Genomic DNA, 20,139 nt, shown 5'->3' on the forward strand with positions numbered 1-20,139 from the left:
GCGCCCTCCCCATCCTGTTTTCCCTTTTCACCACTCCATTCTTTTGCACAATTCTGTGATTTTTACTGGGTATGTTTTCTACTTTTGATATATTTCACTTGCTTTTCTCTAAAGCTCATTTCAGGATGCTACATACCTATAAACAGGAGTGTATAAGAAGGACAATTACTTTTACCCCTTGCGGGACTGAGCATTTCAGATCATGTAACATACTAGAAATACGACCATGTTCATGTTGCTTATCATCAGTGATGTATTTAGTGTCTTACGCTATTAATTACACGTTAGTATATAACTTGTATTATGCTTATGTGTTTTAAGGTGCATTTGACATTGCTATTTTAACATGGTCCCCACGTATCTGTCCTCTCTTCCACTACTCCCTACTTGTTTGACCACTCAGTTCTGGCAACCAATTACCCCCCGCCCCTAATGCCCTTTGTCACTCACTCTTTTTCCCCACGCCATCTTCCCCCCCACCCCACCTCTCTCTCTCTCTCTCTCTCTCTCTCTCTCTCTCTCTCTCTCTCTCTCTTCCCACACCCATTATTTCAACACCCTGTTTCGTTTGCATGGATCTCAATCTTCTTCACCCCCTCCCTCTCTCCCCTCAGTGCCCACCTCCCCCTCCCCCCCCCCACCACCACTTCCATTGGCCACATACTTGTTAATTTGAATATCTTGTTTTTGTCTTCCTGCCCCTGTTTTATGGATTGTTTGCACTTTTGTTTAATCTTGGTTAGTTATCGCACGCAGGCGCTGCCTGCCACGAACGATTACACCGCTGCCAATGAGATGCAAGCATTGCCTCTCCGGATCTCCAGTGGCGAGGGTACTTAAGTTAGAACTTTCATGCACTGAGTCCCGTTTGGTATGTTTGCCTGCTGGATAACATTTACAGACTTTCATAGCGGCCAGGGCTCGACATCTTCTGAATAAGCATTGTATCGAAGAGTGACAGATTTATCAATCTTTTGTATCTGTATATATTTCTACTTTCAGCTCTACTGTTAGCAGCTGGCGCTGCAAATACAGCACCAAAGTTTTGTAGTATTTTTACTGTTTGATATTAGATGTAGAATAAATTATTGTATCTGAATTCTCTGTTGTTGTACGGCATCTGTTCCTCGCTCGTGTATCCACTAAAGAACCACAATAGTAGCATACACGAAGGAAGAAAATAAATTGTGCTTAACTACTGATAATAGAGCAGTTGAACAAAAATTGATAATCACCGAAACACATAAATATTTAGACATCATTGGCTTCATTTGTCTCAATTCATTTTTCGGGACAGATAATAACGTTAACATGTAGATTATGATGTGTACATAAAAGACATGACGCTGAGATACAGAGAAATGTTGGAAGAATCAAGAATTGTAAGTTACTTCATCTGGTGTTCCAGGTGGTGATATCTGACGTGGACCCAGCGGTTGGCCAGAAAGTGGTAGAGGCATTCGAGAGCGAATTCGGGAAGAACAAGATAATTTTCGTGAAGGCAGATGTCACAAAGTCGTCAGAGCTGGAAGGTAAGGAGCAATACCATTCGTGAGCAATGAGCCTTTCCGCTACTTTGTGCTTACTGAGCGATTCCAGTCAAATATTTCCATGACCCACCTCGCTATGACTATGCCTACTAAGCCCTTAGTAGTGAAAGCGATAGTCTATTGAATTACAAACAGGTGGACGAAAAAAAGAATGCAAAGTTAACTGCTCTCTGAACACCGATCAGCGTATGCTTTTCCTGCTACAGTGCCGTTTATGCTATGGCACTACATTTACATCCATACTTCGCAATCCACCTGACGGTGTGAGCCGGAGGGTACTTTGAATACCTCTATCGGTTCTCCCTTCTATTCCAGTCTCGTATTGTTCGTGGAAAGAAAGATTGTCGGTATGCCTCTGTGTGGGCTCTAATCTCTCTGATTTTATCCTCATGGTCTCTTCGCGAGATATACGTAGGAGGATGCAATATACTGCTTGACTCCTCGGTGAAGGTATGTTGAAACTTCAACAAAAGCCCATACCGAGCTACTGAGCGTCTCTCTTGCAGAGTCTTCCACTGGAGTTTATCTATCATCTCCGTAACGCTTTCGCGATTACTAAATCATCCTGTAACGAAGCGCGCTGCTCTCCGTTGGATCTTCTCTATCCCTTCTATCAACCCTATCTGGTATGGATCCCACACCGCTGAGCAGTATTCAAGCAGTAGGCGAACAAGTGTACTGTAACCTACTTCCTTTGTTTTCGGATTGCATTTCCTTAGGATTCTTCCAATAAATCTCGGTCTGGCATCTGATTTAATGACGATTAATTTTATATGGCCATTCCATTTTAAATCACTCCTAATGCCTACTCTCAGATAATGTATGGAATGAACTGCTTCCAGTTGCTGACCTGCTATATTGTATCTAAATGATAATGGATCTTTCTTTCTATGTATTCACAGAACATTACACTTGTCTACATTGAGATTCAATTGCCATTCCCAGCACAATGCGTCAATTCGTTGCAGATCCTTCTGCATTTCAGTACAATTTTCCATTGTTACAACCTCTCGATATACCACAGCATCATCCGCAAAAAGCCTCAGTGAACTTCCGATGTTATCCACCAGCTCATTTATATATATTGTGAATAGCAAAGGTCCTACGACACTCCCCTGTAGCACATCTGAAATCACTCTCACTTCAGAAGACTTCTCTCCATTGAGGAAGGCATACTGCGTTCTTTTATCGAGGAACTCCTCAATTCAATCACACAATTGGTATGATAGTCCATATGCTCTTACTTAGTTCATTAAACGACTGTGGGGAACTGTATCGAACGCCTTGTGGAAGTCAAGAAACACGGCATCTACCTGGGAACCCGTGTCTATGGCCCTCTGAGTCTCGTGGACGAATAGCGCGAGCTGGGTTTCACACGATCGCCTTTTTCGAAAACCATGCTGATTCCTACAGAGTAGATTTCTAGTCTCCAGAAAAGTCATTAAACTCGAACACAATACTTTTTCCAAAATTCTACAACTGATCGACGTTAGAGATACAGGTCTATAGCTCTGCACATCTGTTCGACGTCCCCTCTTGAAAACGGGGATGACCTGTGCCCTTTTGCAATCTTTTGGAACGCTACGCTCTTCTAGAGACCTACAGTACACCGCTGCAAGAAGGGAGGCAAGTTCCTTCGCGTACTCTGTGTAAAATCGAACTGGTATCCCATCAGGTCCAGCGGCCTTTCCTCTTTTGAGCGATTTTAATTGTTTTTCTGTCCCTCTGACATCTATTTCGATATCTACCATTTTGTCATCTGTGCGACAATCTAGAGAAGGAACTATAGTGCAGTCTTCCTCTGTGAAACAGCTTTGGAAAAAGAAATTTAGTATTTCAACTTTTAGTCTGTCATCCTCTGTTTCAGTACCATTTTGGTCACAGAGTGTCTGGACATTTTGTTTTGATCCACCTATCGCTTTGACGTAAGATCAAAATTTCTTAGGATTTTCTGCCAAGTCAGTACATAGAACTTTACTTTCGAATTCATTGAACGCCTCTCACAAAGCCCTCCTCACACTACATTTCGCTTCGTGTAATTTTTGTTTGTCTGCAAGGCTTTGGCTATGTTTATGTTTGCTGTGAAGTTCCCTTTGTTTCCTCAGCAGTTTTCTAACTCGGCTGTTATACCACGGTGGATATTTTCCATCTATCACGATCTTGCTTGGCACATACTCATCTAAAGCATATTGTACGATGGTTTTGGATTTTGTCCACTGATCCTCAACACTATCTGTACTTGATATAAAACTTTTGTGTTGAGCCGTCAAGTACTCCGAAATCTGCTTTTTGTCACTTTGATAAACAGAAAAATCTTCCTACCTTTTTTAATATTTCTATTTACTGTGAAATCATCGATGCAGTAACCGCTTTATGATTGCTGATTCCCTGTTCTGCATTAACTGTTTCAAATAGTTCGAGTCTGTTTGTTACCAGAAGGTCTAATATGTTATCGCCACGAGTCGGTCCTATTTTTAACTGCTCAATTTAGTTTTCAGATAATGCACTTAAAAAAATTTCACTGGATTCTTTGTCCGTGCCACCTGTTATAAACGTTTGAGTCTCCCAGTCTATATCTGCTAAATTAAAATCTCCACCCAGAACCAGAACGTAGTCGGGAAATCTATTCGAAATATTTTCCAGATTTTCCTTCAGGTGCTCTGCCATAACAACTGCTGAGCCAGGGTTCCTATAGAGACATTCAATTATCATGTTTGAGCCTGCTTTAACCGTGACCTTCACCCAAATCATTTCACATTTCAGTTCTCCGTCAATTTCCTTCGATACTATTGCACTCTTTATCGCTATAAACACGCCTCCCCCTTCACCGTCCAGCCTGTCTCTGTGGTATACATTCCAATCTGAGTTTAGAATTTCATTACTGTTTACATCTGGTTTCAGCCAACTTTCCGTTCGTAGTACTATGTGGGCATTGTGACCGTTTATTAATTAGAGCAGTTCTGGGACCTTTCTATAGACGCTCCTGCAGTTTACTGTTACCACATTAATATTGTTATTCCCTCTTGCATTTTGTCTACTACTACATTGTCGCGTCTCAGGAGGCGTCTTGTCGGGCCTAGGGAGCGAATTCTCTAACCTAAAAAAACCCACATGTGCACTCCACACGTACTCCGCTACCCCTGTAGCCGCTTCCTGCGTGTAGTACACGCCTCACCTATTCAGGGGGACCCTACATTTCTCCACCCGATAAGAGTCGAATGGCATGAAATGAATAGTAATTGAGACGAGAGTGAGACAGAGCTGTAGCCTATGCCCCACGTTATTTAATCTGCACATTGAGCAAACAGTAAAGGAAAACAAAGGTAAATTAGGAAAGGGAGTTAAAGCTCGGAGAGAAGAAATAAAACATTTGAGTTTGGCAAAGACATTGTATTACTGTCAGAGACGACAAAGGATTTGGAACATAAGTTTAAAGAAACGAGTAGTGCCTTGAAAATATGTTATAAATGAATATTAATAACATTAAAGCAAGGGTAACCAATGAATCTGTATGCAGTCAGATGGTGCTAACGTAGTTAGATGAGGAAACAGGATACTGAAAGTAGCAGACGAGTGACAATTCAGGTAGCAAAGTAACTGACGAGAATGTAAAATGCAAAAATGCAACAGTATGAAAAACTTGCTGAAAGAGAAACATGTTAATACGTATTATAAATGTAAGAGTTAGGAAGTATTTTCTAAAAAAGAAGTGTAATGAGAACTATAAATAAATGTGGTGCTGCAGAAGAACAATGAAAGCCATAGTGGTTGCTCAAGAGCTGTAATAGCAGTCGATTCGTTTACTGAGAATAATCTATAGCAACATCATCAAAAGGAAATTAAGAACCTGAAATCTTCCTCCACGACTTCTGAGAATTATTTTAGTTCGATGTAATCTTTTTATCTAACTACTTATTCAATTTCTCTCTATCCAGATGATGTCCAATAGAGACTGTAGCATTGGATTATGTTTTCTACAGTATGTTAATATGTTGAATCAGACCTTTGTTTCTCAAAGGCTGTTGATACAGATTTCTTTTCAAACCGAGTCAAAATGTATATATCAGAGAGAAACATGTTATTCATATTCATTTTTCTCACCTGTAATGTCGTTTTCTATGTGCAAATGGTCCCGTGTAGTATACCTACGTCTAAAGCCATCTTGATGGTCCTTTATAAATCCAGCTTGTTCCTTCGCTGGATTACAATGTGAAGCATTTTTCTATGCGGTTGTCATAAATTTAACGAATACCTCATAAGTTACGGAAAGGAGATTGCCAGGTCCATAGGTTCTTTTGTCTTCGCTGAATTAAGCATCGCTCCAGTTTTGGAGAATTCTCTTGTTCCACACACATTTTGTACAAAATTTTGCATGTTCCTTTTGCATTACCTTCCCTCCAGCATCAGTCATTTCCACTGAAGCACCATAATCTCCAGGCGCTGTTCCTTTCTTCATCCTTCGAATATCTCTGGTCATCTGATTTTATTTGCGGAATGTCATCATTAACGTTATCATATATTCGATTTACAATTCAGGTTTCTAACTATGTTGTTGTTGCGGTCTTCAGTCCAGAGACTGGTTTGATGCAGCTCTCCATGCTACTCTATCCTGTGCAAGCTTCTTCATCTCCCAGTACCTACTGCAACCTACAGCCTTCTCAATCTGTTTAGTGTATTCATTTCTTGGTCCCCCTCTACGATTTTTACCCTCCACGATGCCCTCCAATACTAAATTGGTGATCCCTTGATGCCTTAGAATATGTCCTACCAAGCGGTCCCTTCAGCTAGTCAAGTTGTGCCACAAATTTCTCTTCTCCCCAATTCTATTTAATACCTCCTCATTAGTTATGTGATCTACCCATCTAATCTTCAGCATTCTTCTGTAGCACCACATTTCGAAAGCTTCTATTCTCTTCTTGTTTAAACTTTATCGTCCACGTTTCACTTCCATACATGGCTACACTCCACACAAATACTTTCAGAAACGACTTCCTGACACTTAAATCTATACTCGATGTTAACAAATTTCTCTTCTTCAGAAACTCTTTCCTTGCCATTGCCATTCCACATTTTATATCCCCTCTACTCCGACCATCATCAGTTGTTTTGCACCCCAAATAGCAAAACTCATTTACTACTTTAAGCGTCTTATTTCCTAATCTAATTCCCTCGGCATCACCCGATTTAATTCGACTACATTCCATTCTAACTATATGAAAATAAAAGAAATCCTCGAACTGTAGGACAATTGTCTTTCTGTTGTCAAGTACTGCGTCAAGAAATAAAATACGATGTCTAACCAACTTACGTTTCTGGTTTGTTTTGTTAAAAAAGCAGTGAAAAATTATATTATAAAAATGTAAAAATCTGTAAGTTTGCGTAACTCACATATGCACAAGAAGTGCAAGACATGGTCAGGAGATCCTGCTTCGCAGTGGCAAACTTCTTCATAGTGGCATTCATTTAGTTGCATATAGTTGTTTCATTGAAAATAGTTTGGTTTTGTAGCTCCAACAACGGCCGTCTTTTCAAACTAAATTATAAGAATTCAGAGCCGCCAATTACGAAGACCAGTGTTCTTTTATATTTCATTTTAAAAATAGTTGTCTGCATAAGTTGTTGTCCTGAATTCTCGTAATAGCCTGATTACTTTCGCATAGATCTTCTCGTAATATGATAGAAATACATTGTAAACGCATGAAACTAGTCTATGCTGTATGAAATAAGCACCGTTTTTAGAGAAGCAAACTGCGGCTCTCTGAGAAGTATAATTTCACATAATCTAAGTCACAGAAATAACCCACGTCATCGTAGCTGTTTCAGAATGACGTAACACAAAATACACTGCTGACCTTCGAATTGCAGCACTATGAAGGCGACATGCAACGAATGTCAAATCGCATCGATTGATCGTTCTGTCGGTTAGTAATAGAATATTTCATCATTATCAATGAAAACACACACGATACTAGTGTAATATTTTACACTATTTATTATTTATGCCACAAACTTGAGAGTATTCTCATTTCCAAAGACAAAAAATGTTAATGTTGTATTTAGGAATAAAACGAGACAAATTATTTCAGTGAAAATATGATGTAAGATATTTTAACTAAGATAATATGTGTGACATCAGCTTATGAACTACACAACAATCTTCAATTTTTCTTATACGAAAATAACGACCAATAAACTTAGATGACATGTTCCAAGGGTGTGGCTGAACAAAACAATCTATGCGAGTGAGATTAAGCAGGTAAGTGAAGCTGCTGCGTAATACAAATTAAAAAATTTTTCACAGGGCAAGAAAAATTAAGGTACCTGAAATAAAGGAAAAAAATGGAACATGTGAGGGTGAGGGGTAAATTGGAACATAGCTTGGGTGAAATTGTGGGTAGTATCTTCAGGTAGAAGGGATGAGTGAGATAACTGTATCTGGTCAATCAGCATTAACCTTGGTCAGGTGCACATACGAGGTGCGGCTAGAAAAAAACTGGACTGATGCTGGAAAAAACATTTATTTACAATTATTTACAATTTCATGTTATCTCCTTCAATGTACTCTCCTCCTCGGTCTCTACACCGCTCCATACGAATTTTCCACTGTTCATAGCAATGCTGCAGATCATTTTCGGTAAGTCCATACATTACTTCCGTCGCTTTTTCTTTTACTGCTTCAACAGTCTCAAATCTAGTTCCTTTCAAAGCTGACTTGACTTTAGGGAAAAGAAAAAAGTCACAGGGGGCCAAATCAGGTGAGTAGGGTGGATGATCTAAGATGGGAATGTTGTGTTTTGCCAAAAACGTCTTCACTGACAACGCACTGTGAGCTGGGGCATTGTCTTGGTGAAGGATCCATGACTTTTTTCTCCACAAATCGTTCCGTTTTCTCCGTACTCGCTCACGTAGGGTAGCCAGGACGCTAATGTAGTAATGCTGATTCACTGTTTGTCCCTCTGGTACCCAATCAATGTGCGCAATCCCTCTGACGTAAAAAAAAAATCATCATTGCCTTGAATTTCGATTTTGACATTCGTGCTTTTTTTGTCGTGGAGAACCAGGAGTTTTCCAATGCGTCGATTGGCGTTTACTTTCGGGATCGTAAGTAAAAAACCACGATTCATCGCAAGTAATAACATTTTGTAAGAAGGTGGGATCACTTTCAATGTTTTCCAGGATGTCAGAACAAATCATTCTTCGGCGTTCCTTCTGTTCAATTGTGAGACACTTTGGAACCATTTTTGAACACACTTTGTTCATGTTGAAACTTTCATGAAGAATCTGCCTAACACTTTCCTTGTCAACTCCTGTTAACTCAGACACTGCTCTGATTGTTAAACGGCGATCTTGTCGAACAAGTTTACCGATTTTTTCAATGTTTGCATCAGTTTCTGCTGACAATGCGAGTGTCATCACTGGTGTCTTCGCGGCCATCTTTAAATCGTTTAAACCACTCAAACACTTGTGTTCGCGATAAACAATCATCGCCGTACACTTGTTGTAACATTACAAACGTTTCACTTGCAGATTTTCCTAGTTTGAAACAAAATTTGATGTTAACACGCTGTTCTTTCTGTACACTCAACATTTTCCGACGCACAGACAAAACGTCAACTACTTAAAACAGACGCCACGGGCAGACTGAGTGCAGGAGGCAGATGAAACTCGAGCAGTAGGCGGAGTGAGAGTCACGTGACAGGCCACGCGACTTTCAGCCTTATTGCATTCGTTTTATTGTTTCACCAGCACTAGTCCGGTTTTTTTCTAGCCACACCTCGTATGTTTATTAGTTTCCATTATTTTACGATAGTTTATCTTCCTTCCTTTATAGATGAGATGTAATACCTCATGTTGCACCTTCTAACTATGGCCTTCTTCCTTCAAAAGTAGAGTCTCCTTTTCAAAGTTTCCAACTTCTGTGGTGTTTCTTCAAGTAGGTGCATATTGCCCTGCCACACTGACATAGAAATTGCTACAGTTACAAGTAATTTTGTATATTTCACCCTTTCCCAAAGCTGGACTGCTGTCTTTACCATTGGGCAAAAAATGTCCAACAGTGCAGTGCCCATGAAATTTTGTTTTAAAGTTTCTGACTTTAGGCTTCCTTGCAACATTCAGTAAGACTTTTCCTAAATATGGAATCGTGAACCATTTATGATGACGACGAACCAGAGGAAACCCTGTTTGTAAAATAAATACTAATATTGTAGAATATTACATCAGTGACATGTGTGTTTTCATCATAATGTCAAATTGCTATGAAGTGTAATATGTGCTTTGATATTCAAATGTCCAGCGTTTCAGCGCAACAGCACGAAATGGATAGGAGTAACGTCATCTATGTGCTAAATAAGGAAGTGGATGTCTCTTTCAGAAATTCTTTTCAAATGTTGGTAGTTAGTGTGCAGATCATATTAATACCTTGCATAAGAAAGAGAAACGCCTATCAGTAGGTGCCGTAAATTCAAGAGCGGTGAAATCGCGCTCCACATGTTGCTTGGAATCCCATGACGGTCGTGCGAAAAATGGATCGATTATGTTCAGGAGGGCCATGCTCAACGCCATGCAGGATCTCAAAGGCTCCACACGACTAGCTCCCGAGAGGATTGACGTATTGGTCACGCGCCCATGCAGGATTGTACAGGCATGTCACGTGTTTTAAGTCAGGAAACTGGCTAGTTTGCAGCAAGATATTCGTATGGACTGCAGGATACAAGGAGCACCAAGGACTGTCAGTATGGCGATCCTTGCTGCAGCTTCCTTTGACATGACAGCAGAGATGGGAGTGCTATCAGTTGTGAGTTCAAAAATGCTTAAAATGGTTCTGAACACTATGGGACTTAACTTCTGAGGTCATCAGTCCCCTAGAACTTAGAACCACTTAAACCTAACTAACCTAAGGACATCACACACACCCATGCCCGAGGCAGGATTCGAACCTGCGACCGTAGCGGCCGCGCGGTTCCAGACTGTATCGCCTAGAATCGCTCGGCCACCCCGGCCGGCTAGTTGTGAGTCCAACGCCAACACTGGACACAGGAGTGACCACACGTCGTCTTTTCAGACGAATCCCGATTCTGAATACATCACCACGATGGATTTGTCTGTACATGGAGACTCAGAGGGGAACGAATGTTGCCATATTGCAAATGTCATCATCATATGGAGCTAGCATCTAGTGTTATGGAATCAGGAGCCATTCGGTACGCAACAAGATCACCTCTGGTTCACACAGCTGGTAATTTGGGTAGTACGCATTACATTAAGTTCTATGTTAAGTTATTTGTGTAATCAATCTCTTATCAGTGAAGCATTTCCAGATGCTAACATACGCTGAAGTTAAGCCTCTTTACAAAAAGAGGGATAAAGACACAATCAAACTATCGAACAATTTCACTTTTGCTGGCTTTCTCAAAAATATTTGAAAATGTTGTGTTCAAGCCTCTCCTTAAGCATCTGACTGCAAATAATATATTGTCCAAGTCACAGTTTGGATTTCTTAAGGGTTCTGACATGAAGGCTATTGACACTTATAGTGAGAATGTATTTACTTCATTAGATAATAAATTAGAGGCTACTGGTATTTTCTGTGACATGTTAATAGCCTTTGACTGTGTGAACCACACCTTTCTCTTAAGTAAACTAGAATATTATGGTGTCACTGGCAATGCTGCAAAATGGTTTGACACTTATCTCGCAGGAAACAAAGGGTGTCATTGCGAAATAACTGTGCAGTAAGCAGTCCGTCTTCATATAATTGGGAATTAATTACTTTTGATGTTCCTCAAGGTTCCACCTTGGGTCCATTGCTTTTTCTTGTGTGCATTAATGGCCTCTCGGCTGTTACATTACTAGATGCTAAGTTCGTTTTCTTAGCAGATGATACAAACATTTCAATAAGAAGCAAGTCAAGTACAGATTTAGAAATAGCTGCTAATCAAATTTTCACTCATATTAATAAATAGTTTAAAGCATATTCACTGACATTAAATGTTGAAAAGACCCACTATATGCAGTTCAGAACCTGTAAGAGATTTCCTTCCAGGAGGTGTAATAACATATGAAGACATGCAGATCGAAGCGTTGACAGTGTTAACTTTCTGGGATTACAACTAGGTAATAAATTCAGTTGGGAAGGGCATACCACAGAATTGCTTAAACGAAGTCTGTATTTGCAGTGCGAATGATGTCAAATGTAGGAGATAAAAATATAAAAAAATTACATACTTTGCTTACTTTCATTCTATTATATCATACGGGGTCATATTCTGGTAACTCATCAAACTGAGCAAAAGTTTTTAATGTGCAAAAGTGTGTAATAAGAATCATTTGTGTTGTAAATTCAAGAACATCATGTAGAAACCTGTTCAAGGAACTTTGTATTCTAACCACTGCTCCTCAGTATATTTATTCCTTAATGAAATTTGTTGCAAGTAATATATCTCTATTTCCAAGCAATACCTCAATACATAGTATCAGTACTAGGAATAAGAACAATCTACATTAAAATCTAAAATCGCTTACCTCAGTCCAAAAAGGGGTCCAATATTCAGGGACACACATTTTCAATAAATTGTCAGCTACCATTAAAAACTTGGTTTCTGATAAAGCACGCTTTAAAAAGAGTTTTAAAGACGTTTTGTCCGCAGCTCGTGGTCGTGCGGTAGCGTTCTCGCTTCCCACGCCCAGGTTCCCGGGTTCGATTCCCGGCGGGGTCAGGGATTTTCTCTGCCTCGTGATGACTGGTTGTTGTGTGATGTCCTTAGGTTAGTTAGGTTTAAGTAGTTCTAAGTTCTAGGGGACTGATGACCGTAGATGTTAAGTCCCATAGTGCTCAGAGCCATTTGAACCATTTTTTTGAAAGACGTTTTGATAGGCAACTCCTTCTACTCTACAGATGAATATCTTAACAAAGACTGTTAGACCAGCTTAAGTAAAAGTGTCTGTTAGATTTCAGTTTTGACAGCACTTGGTCAGTCAAGACTAGGTATTTTGTGTTCGATAGATTTATTAATAATGCATAACAATGCTTCATTCTGGCAGCATATTAATTCCGTAAATATTAGCTGTTCTAGTTATCTGTATTGTATCCACCTAGTTTGATAATCTCCTCACAAAGTAGTAAATATTATATTAAAATGCTTTATGCTTTTAATTTTATACTTGCAATTGCTGTTGCAATTTTAATTGTCAGCAGTGTACAACTGCAACAAAGTCATGATGTTTGCTAGTTTCATGTTCGATAGATCATTTGCATTATGAATCGTAATGGTATGGAATGAGTCATTTTACGTACACATCACAACTTAATTTTTAAATATGGCTACTTGCTGGAAATTTACAGAGAGAGGGGGGGGGGGGGGGGGAAGGAGAAGTAGACAGATGTGGGTTAGAAATTCCTACCCACCACCTTTTAGACGTTACAGAAATAGAAATTCTTCTACAGAATAAAAGTTGTCAAGGATTAACGTTTTTAGTTTGTTTTCAAATTTTTCTTGGCTATGTGTCAGACACTTCATATCCCTGGGTAAGTAATGAAAACTTTTTGTTGCATCATTGTGCACCCTGTTGTAAAAAAGATGACATTAATGTAGGGTAATGAATGTCAGTTTTCCTGCTGGTATTGTAATTACGCACATCCTTGATCCTTTTGAACTGCAGTGAATTATTTACAACAAACTTCATGTTTGAATAAATATATCGCGAAGCAGCAGTCAGAATGACCATCTCCTTAAACAGGGCTCTATAAGATGATTGTGGATTAGCAACAAATATTAATCTTACAGTACGTTTTGAGCAATTAAGAGTTTCTTTCTTAAAGACGAGTTACCCCAGAACATTATTCCATGTGGCATTATTGAATGAAAATATGCAAAATACTTCAACTTACTGATTTGTCTCTCCCCAAGATTTGCAACGATTCTAAGTGCAAAAGTGGCTGCAATAAGTTGTTTTAGGAATTCCAAAATGTGTTTTTTTTCAGTTTAAATTCTCATCGATATGAACACCTAATAATTTTGAACTGAACTGAACTGAATTGGAAAACTGAGACTATCTTGTTTCAGAGGTCTTCAAAGCAGCCAAATCCACATTCAACCGTCTGGACATCGTCATCAACAATGCTGGCATCATGCGTGACTCTGTGTGGGAGAAGCAGGTGGACATCAACGTGGTACGTTGCAACACGAGTGTACCTCCAATTTCCGGTTTTCTGAGCCCTTTTCTCCGTCGCGTTGTCTTCGACTGGCGTCTGTCTTCAGTCTGTCCCCAATCATCCACAAATTCATCGTATCATTTTCAGTCATCTGTTCTGTCGATTTCATTCAAAGACATAAGACCATTTACACACCGCCTGACAAAGAAAAGCAGCCAGAAGTCACGGACAGCTGCTAATGTAACTTCGTACATGTACACACAAAAAAAAATGGTTCAAATGGCTCTGAGCACTATGGGACTTAACTACTGAGGTCATCAGTCCCCTAGAACTTAGAACTACTTAAACCTAACTAACCTAAGGACATCACACACATCCATGCCCGAGGCAGGATTCGAACCTGCGACCGTAGCGGTCACGCGGTTCCAAACTGAAGCGCTTAGAACCGCACGGCCACACCGGCCGGCCATGTACACACAATCGGCAGGTACATAAATGATTAGAATTGCAGTTCTCTGTGACAGGCAGAACGGCCATCAGAATACATTAGTGGTGGTGGTGGTTAGTGTTTAACGTCCCGTCGACAACGAGGTCATTAGAGACGGAGCGCAAGCTCGGGTTAGGGAAGGATTGCGAAGGAAATCGGCCGTGCCCTTTCAAAGGAACCATCCCGGCATTTGCCTGAAACGATTTAGGGAAATCACGGAAAACCTAAATCAGGATGGCCGGAGACGGTATTGAACCGTCGTCCTCCCGAATGCGAGTCCAGTGTATTAACCACTGCGCCACCTCGCTCGGTGTGGAATACATTAGTATTCGTTGTCTTTAGTGTTATTACCAGCCCTAGTAAGGTATATACGGGGCATGAACAGCGTCAGATGTTGAGTGACCACTGTGAAGGACACGGATATGGTGCTTACTCGTCTGAAACAGCGTCATCAGCCTCATTGCGGGTCATCATTTGGCCGGCTGGTCGGATCGTGCAGTGTCCAGGTTTGTTGAGCTTTCTGATTTGACAGTAGTCCAATGTGGTCAAGGTTCCGATCGACCATGTCCGACAACCACAAATGAGTATTTCCATACTGTACACCAAGCACATCATAATCGCTCGACATCTGCGACTTCCATTCGAGAAGAAGTAATGAACACCCTGCTACGTTCTGTGTCATCCCGCACCACTGATCAGAGACTAGCAGCTGCTGGCGTAAGGAGCTATGGTCCCATGTGTAGGCTGCCATTATCACCTCAACACAAACGGCTGAGATTGGAATGATGCTGTTATCTAGAAGCATGGACTCCTGATTAATGGCGTAGCATAATGCTCAGAGACGAATCACATTTCTAAAATACCCCACATGACAATACTCCTTGTGCCATGGTGTGGGGAGCCACTGGTGATGGCTTCAGATCACGGTGAGGGAACACTGACAGCACAACTGCATGGACATCCTGTGCCCTCATGTGTTACAGTATCCTGATGCCATTTTTAATAAGACAATACTCGTCCACACATATCACGTATCTCTATGAAATCTCTGCATAATGATGAGGTACTCCTGTGACCAGATCCCCAAATCTATCATCAAGTGTGGGTCCAGCTCGTACGCCTATTCCGTTGCAGTGTCAGTCTCTAGCATTTCGAGGACCAATCAGAACCCTTGTGGATAGGCTAGCCTCTGGAGAGCATGCAACGGCTTTATGAGAGCCATCGCAAACGAAAAAGTACCTGCATCCAGACCTGAGTCTGTGCATAATACTGATAAGTGGGCTCATACTGCCAAGTTCTTTTTTAAAATTTGATTAAATTTTCTAATCACTAAAGTAGTATCATATACTGTCTCAGACAGTGAAGTTTCAATTCGTTTCCTCCTCACCTTCTAGGTGCTTCAGTTTTTTATCAAGTTGGTTGAGGGGACCAAACAGCGAGGTCGTCAGTCCCACCGGATTAATGACGATTGGGGAAGGAATTCGGACGCACCCTTTCAAACGAACCATCCCGGCATTTGGCTGAATCGATTTAGGGAAATCGCTCAAACCTAAATCAGGATGGCCGGACGCGGGTTTAAGCCGTCGTCATCTCGAATGCGGGTCCAGTGTGCTAACCCATAGATTCGTAGCATACCAGTTTTATTTCGAAACACCTCGCCCTTCCTATTCGATTCTGAAAGAATAATTGTAGATACCGCTCTGTATAGCACAATTTCTTTCTAATTTTATCTCCGTGTCCATTGCTTTGCTTCGCAAGAAAGGTATTTAAAACCATACACCTATAAACTTCATGTCCATTATGTAAAAGCACACTGCTGTGCAAAGTTTAACGACGAAAGTAACATTCGCATGATGTGTCGGTACCACCTAACATAACTCGACGAAACTTCGACCACACATAGATAGAAACGGTACAATGCGTTACAGAAGGTACCTGAGAGTAATACCCTGTAGAGGAACAGAAATGACACTTTTATTCAAAGACAATAATTACTCTGAAATCAGAGAGCAATTTCATACAGAAGTTGGTGATACAACAAAAAACAGTCTTCCCCAATTGCAGGATCGCTCCAGGTGTGAAATAGTGACGAAGGGGGTCATTTGATGCTACTTACACTCGCTTGCATCTGATTTGCGGTAACAGAAGATGCAGCATCTGAGAATAAAACGCCAGTCGGCGACGGTAACAGTTTTCGTTTCGTTCCTGTTCAGAGGACTGGCGGGAAAGATGATTGTCATAATTTGAATGGGTATGTGAAACAGAAAACCAGGTACAAGCATTTTTGAAGGAGGATGGTCATAGGAGTAAAAAGAAAAAGGGTGACTACGTTACAATAATGGCGGCAGAAAAGAGTGCACGTAATATGGTGGGAACAAAGTCTTTCCTAATCCTGTACGTTGATGAGCAAAAACATCATGATCAACTGCCCGTCGCGAATGTGAAAGTCGCGCCAAGAAAAGTATACAGGGAGTCATTCTAGCGACAGTACGGACTGTATTAGAGCTCTCGATGAAACATCGTTATATATCGGAGTTACTTTTCCCCCGACATATCGATGTCAAAATGGCAATATCGAGTGCCGATGTTTTTATTTTATGTTTTTTCACAATTTTCGGTAAATATTTGAAGTTGGTCTTTTGAAATTAAGGTAGAACATAATTTTACGTTCATTGTGTGAAGGAGTCTTATTACTTTTGGACATTCAGCTCGTCCAGTGTTTCTCTTTTACTGTGTGAAGCAAGTATATGTAGCACAAGCTGCGACATGGCTGCGAATTGAGCGGTGATCCGAATCAAAACCGGCAGTCTCGTGACAAAAAATTTGTGACTATAGACATGAAGTACAGAAAAGTATATGTAGCACAAAAGAAGAAGTCGATTGCACAGTGGAAGTGAGGGGGGGGGGGGGGGGGTTGCCCAAGGCCAAGGGGGACAAGCAGGCTGCTAGCTTGTTGATGAACGGAATATCTAATAAATCAATGCTTAAATCTACACCTCTAAAAGCTGCAGTATATATACAATATGCCGCCGATATTATTATAGGCCAGTACGTCGATACCGTTTCAGTTGATATATCGATACCTCTTTTCGATATATCCAGCCTGTTTGATATATTATAAATAGCGATATATCAGATACCCGATATTTTTAAGAATATCAACAGTTCTAAACTGTATACGGGGAAGTCCACTGACATAGCAACTTTGACACACAGCGGAATTTTGTGGCCAGGTGCCTGGGAACGAGAGTCACGTGAAGAGTGAGGCTAGAAGGCAGTACACATGCTACTGGAAAGTCGTTGAAGGATAGTGACACCGCAAGTGGGCGAGATGGTGTACGTCCACGCCTCAGTGTGAAAGACGGCGCCTTGTGCGATTTCTAAAGCGGAGTCTGTGGTAGATATAGCAACAGTGTAGGCACAAGTGACATATCTTGTGCAGGTTGGGCACTTCAGGTCAATCAAGTTGTTTCCCGGCAATCTCCAGTTTGTACGTAGCATGTACTGAGACAGAAGCACACTCTGGTGCTGAAATCAGTTCTGTTCGGACGCGTGAAAATGTATAGGTTTTTCACACCATTCTACCACCAATTTGCTGGGAGAGAGCTTCTCTTGGCTTAAGCAACACTGTGCAAACATATTTTGCTAAATTCCTATAGGATGCCCCTATTTTTAGAAGTCGTGGTCAGGTGGGGAAAAATCTTCACGATTGCTGCATGTTCCAAGTGAAACGCAACATAGTTTTCTTCATGATCAAATGGTTCAAATGGCTCTAAGCACTATGGGACTTAACATCTGAAGTCATCAGTCCCCTACACTTACAAACTACTTAAACCTTACTAACCCAAGGACATCACACACATCCATGCCCGAGGCAGTATTCGAACTTGCGACCGTAGCAGGCGCACGGTTTCGGACTGAAGCGCCTAGAACCGCTTGGCCATCGCGGCCGGCTTTTGTGATCAGTCTAGAGTCACATGTCCATGTGTATAGCAATAGCTATGCATATTTTATACATTCGTGAGCAATTGCGTTATTCAATCCCCATCTCATTCAACAGCACCTGAGCACATTGTTTTATTCATATTTTGTGAATATTGTCTATTATGGTCCTTTGTGAAAAGCCATAGGATCTTTGCAGGCGTCTGTACATGACTGCCGAGTCTTTATCTGAAATCATTACAATTAGATCACATTTGTAACTGTAATCCAGGTTCGTCTGCTTATCTTGTTGAAATTTCTTTCGTTTGCTCTTAGAGCCTGTAGTTATGCACGATCACAACTCCACTAGTCAAATCATAACACTTTCTTCTGTTTAAACTAATGACTTACCCACTTCGTAGTATCACATGCTCTTTTCATATTTTACTCAGTCTTTCAGCTTTTGATAAATACTTGTGTCGCAGTTTGTTGATGAATGCAGTTTCGCCGGCAGCTTTGTTTTCAGATGAGATCTCATAAAAAGTTTGTTTGGAAGTCACTAGTGTCACAGGTTAATGCTTTTGCTATGTAAGTCAGACGGCTGAAAGCAAGGGGAAACTACAGCCGTAATTTTTCCCGAGGGCATGCAGCTTTACTGTATGATTAAATGATGATGGCGTCCTCTTGGTTAAAATATTCCGGAGGTAAAATAGTCCCCCATTCGGATCTCCGGGCGGGGACTACTCAAGAGGACGTCGTTATCAGGAGAAAGAAAACTGGCGTCCTACGTATCGGAGCGTGGAATGTCAGATCCCTTAATCGGGCAGGTAGGTTAGAAAATTTAAAAAGGGAAATGGATAGGTTAAAGTTAGATACAGTGTGAATTAGCGAAATTCGGTAGCAGGAGGAACAAGACTTTTGGTCAGGTGAATACAGGGTTATAAACACAAAATTAAATAGGGGTAATGCAGGAGTAGGTTTAATAATTAATAAAAAAAATAGGAATGCGGGTAAGCTACTACAAACAGCATAGTGAACGCATTATTGTGACCAAGATAGACACAAAGCCCATGCCTACTACAGTAATACAAGTTTATATGCCAACTACCACTGCATATGATGAAGAAACTGGTGAAATGTATGATGAGATAAAAGAAATTATTCAGGTAGTGAAGGGAGACGCAAATTTAATAGTCATGGATGACTGGAATTCGAGAGTAGGAAAAGGGAGAGAAGGAAACATAGTAGGTGAATATGGATTGGGGGTAAGAAATGAAAGAGGAAGCCGCCTGGTAGAATTTTGCACAGAGCATAACTTAATCGTAGTTAACACTTGGTTCAAGAATCATAAAAGCAGGTTGTATATATGGAAGAATCCTCGAGATACTAGAAGGTATCAGATAGATTATATGATGGTAAGACAGAGATTTAGGAACCAGGTTTTAAATTGTAAGACATTTCCAGGGGCAGATGTGGTTTCTGACCACAAGCTATTGGTTATTAACTGTAGATTAAAACTGAAGAAACTGCAGAAAGGTGGGAATTTAAGGAGATGGGACCTTGATAAACTGACTAAACCAGAGGTGGTTTAGAGTTTCAGGGAGAGCATACGGGAACAATTGACAGGAATGGAGGAAAGAAATACCGTAGAAGAAGAATGGGTAACTCTGAGGGATGAAGTATTGAAGGCAGCAGAGGATCAAGTCAAGTAGGTAAAAAGACGAGGGCTAGTAGAAATCCTTGAGTAACAGCAGAAATATTGAATTTAATTGATGAAAGGAGAAAATATAAAAATGCAGTAAATGAAGCAGGCAAAAAGGAATACAAACGTCTCAAAAATGAGATCGACAGGAAGTGCAAAATGGCTAAGCAGGGATGGCTACAGGACAAATGTAAGGATGTAGAGGCTTATCTCACTAGGGGTAAGATAGATACTGCCTACAGGAAAATTAAAGAGACCTTTGGAGAAAAGAGAACCACTTGCGTCAATATCAAGAGTTCAGATGGAAACCCAGTACTGAGCAAAG

General features: G+C 40.7%; 1 protein-coding gene across 1 annotated transcript in view; it reads left to right on the forward strand.

The window, feature by feature from the left end:
• LOC126251907 (15-hydroxyprostaglandin dehydrogenase [NAD(+)]-like) overlaps positions 1-20,139 on the forward strand; it is a 64,889-nt gene that overhangs the window by 25,116 nt on the left and 19,634 nt on the right. The window contains exons 3-4 of the mRNA XM_049952632.1: positions 1,409-1,532; positions 13,616-13,722. Coding sequence (XP_049808589.1) covers positions 1,409-1,532; positions 13,616-13,722 — 231 coding nt within the window. The remainder of the gene's footprint in view (positions 1-1,408; positions 1,533-13,615; positions 13,723-20,139) is intronic.

The sequence above is a fragment of the Schistocerca nitens genome, chromosome 4 (assembly GCF_023898315.1).
Source record: "Schistocerca nitens isolate TAMUIC-IGC-003100 chromosome 4, iqSchNite1.1, whole genome shotgun sequence".
In the NCBI taxonomy this organism is placed as follows: domain Eukaryota; kingdom Metazoa; phylum Arthropoda; class Insecta; order Orthoptera; family Acrididae; genus Schistocerca; species Schistocerca nitens.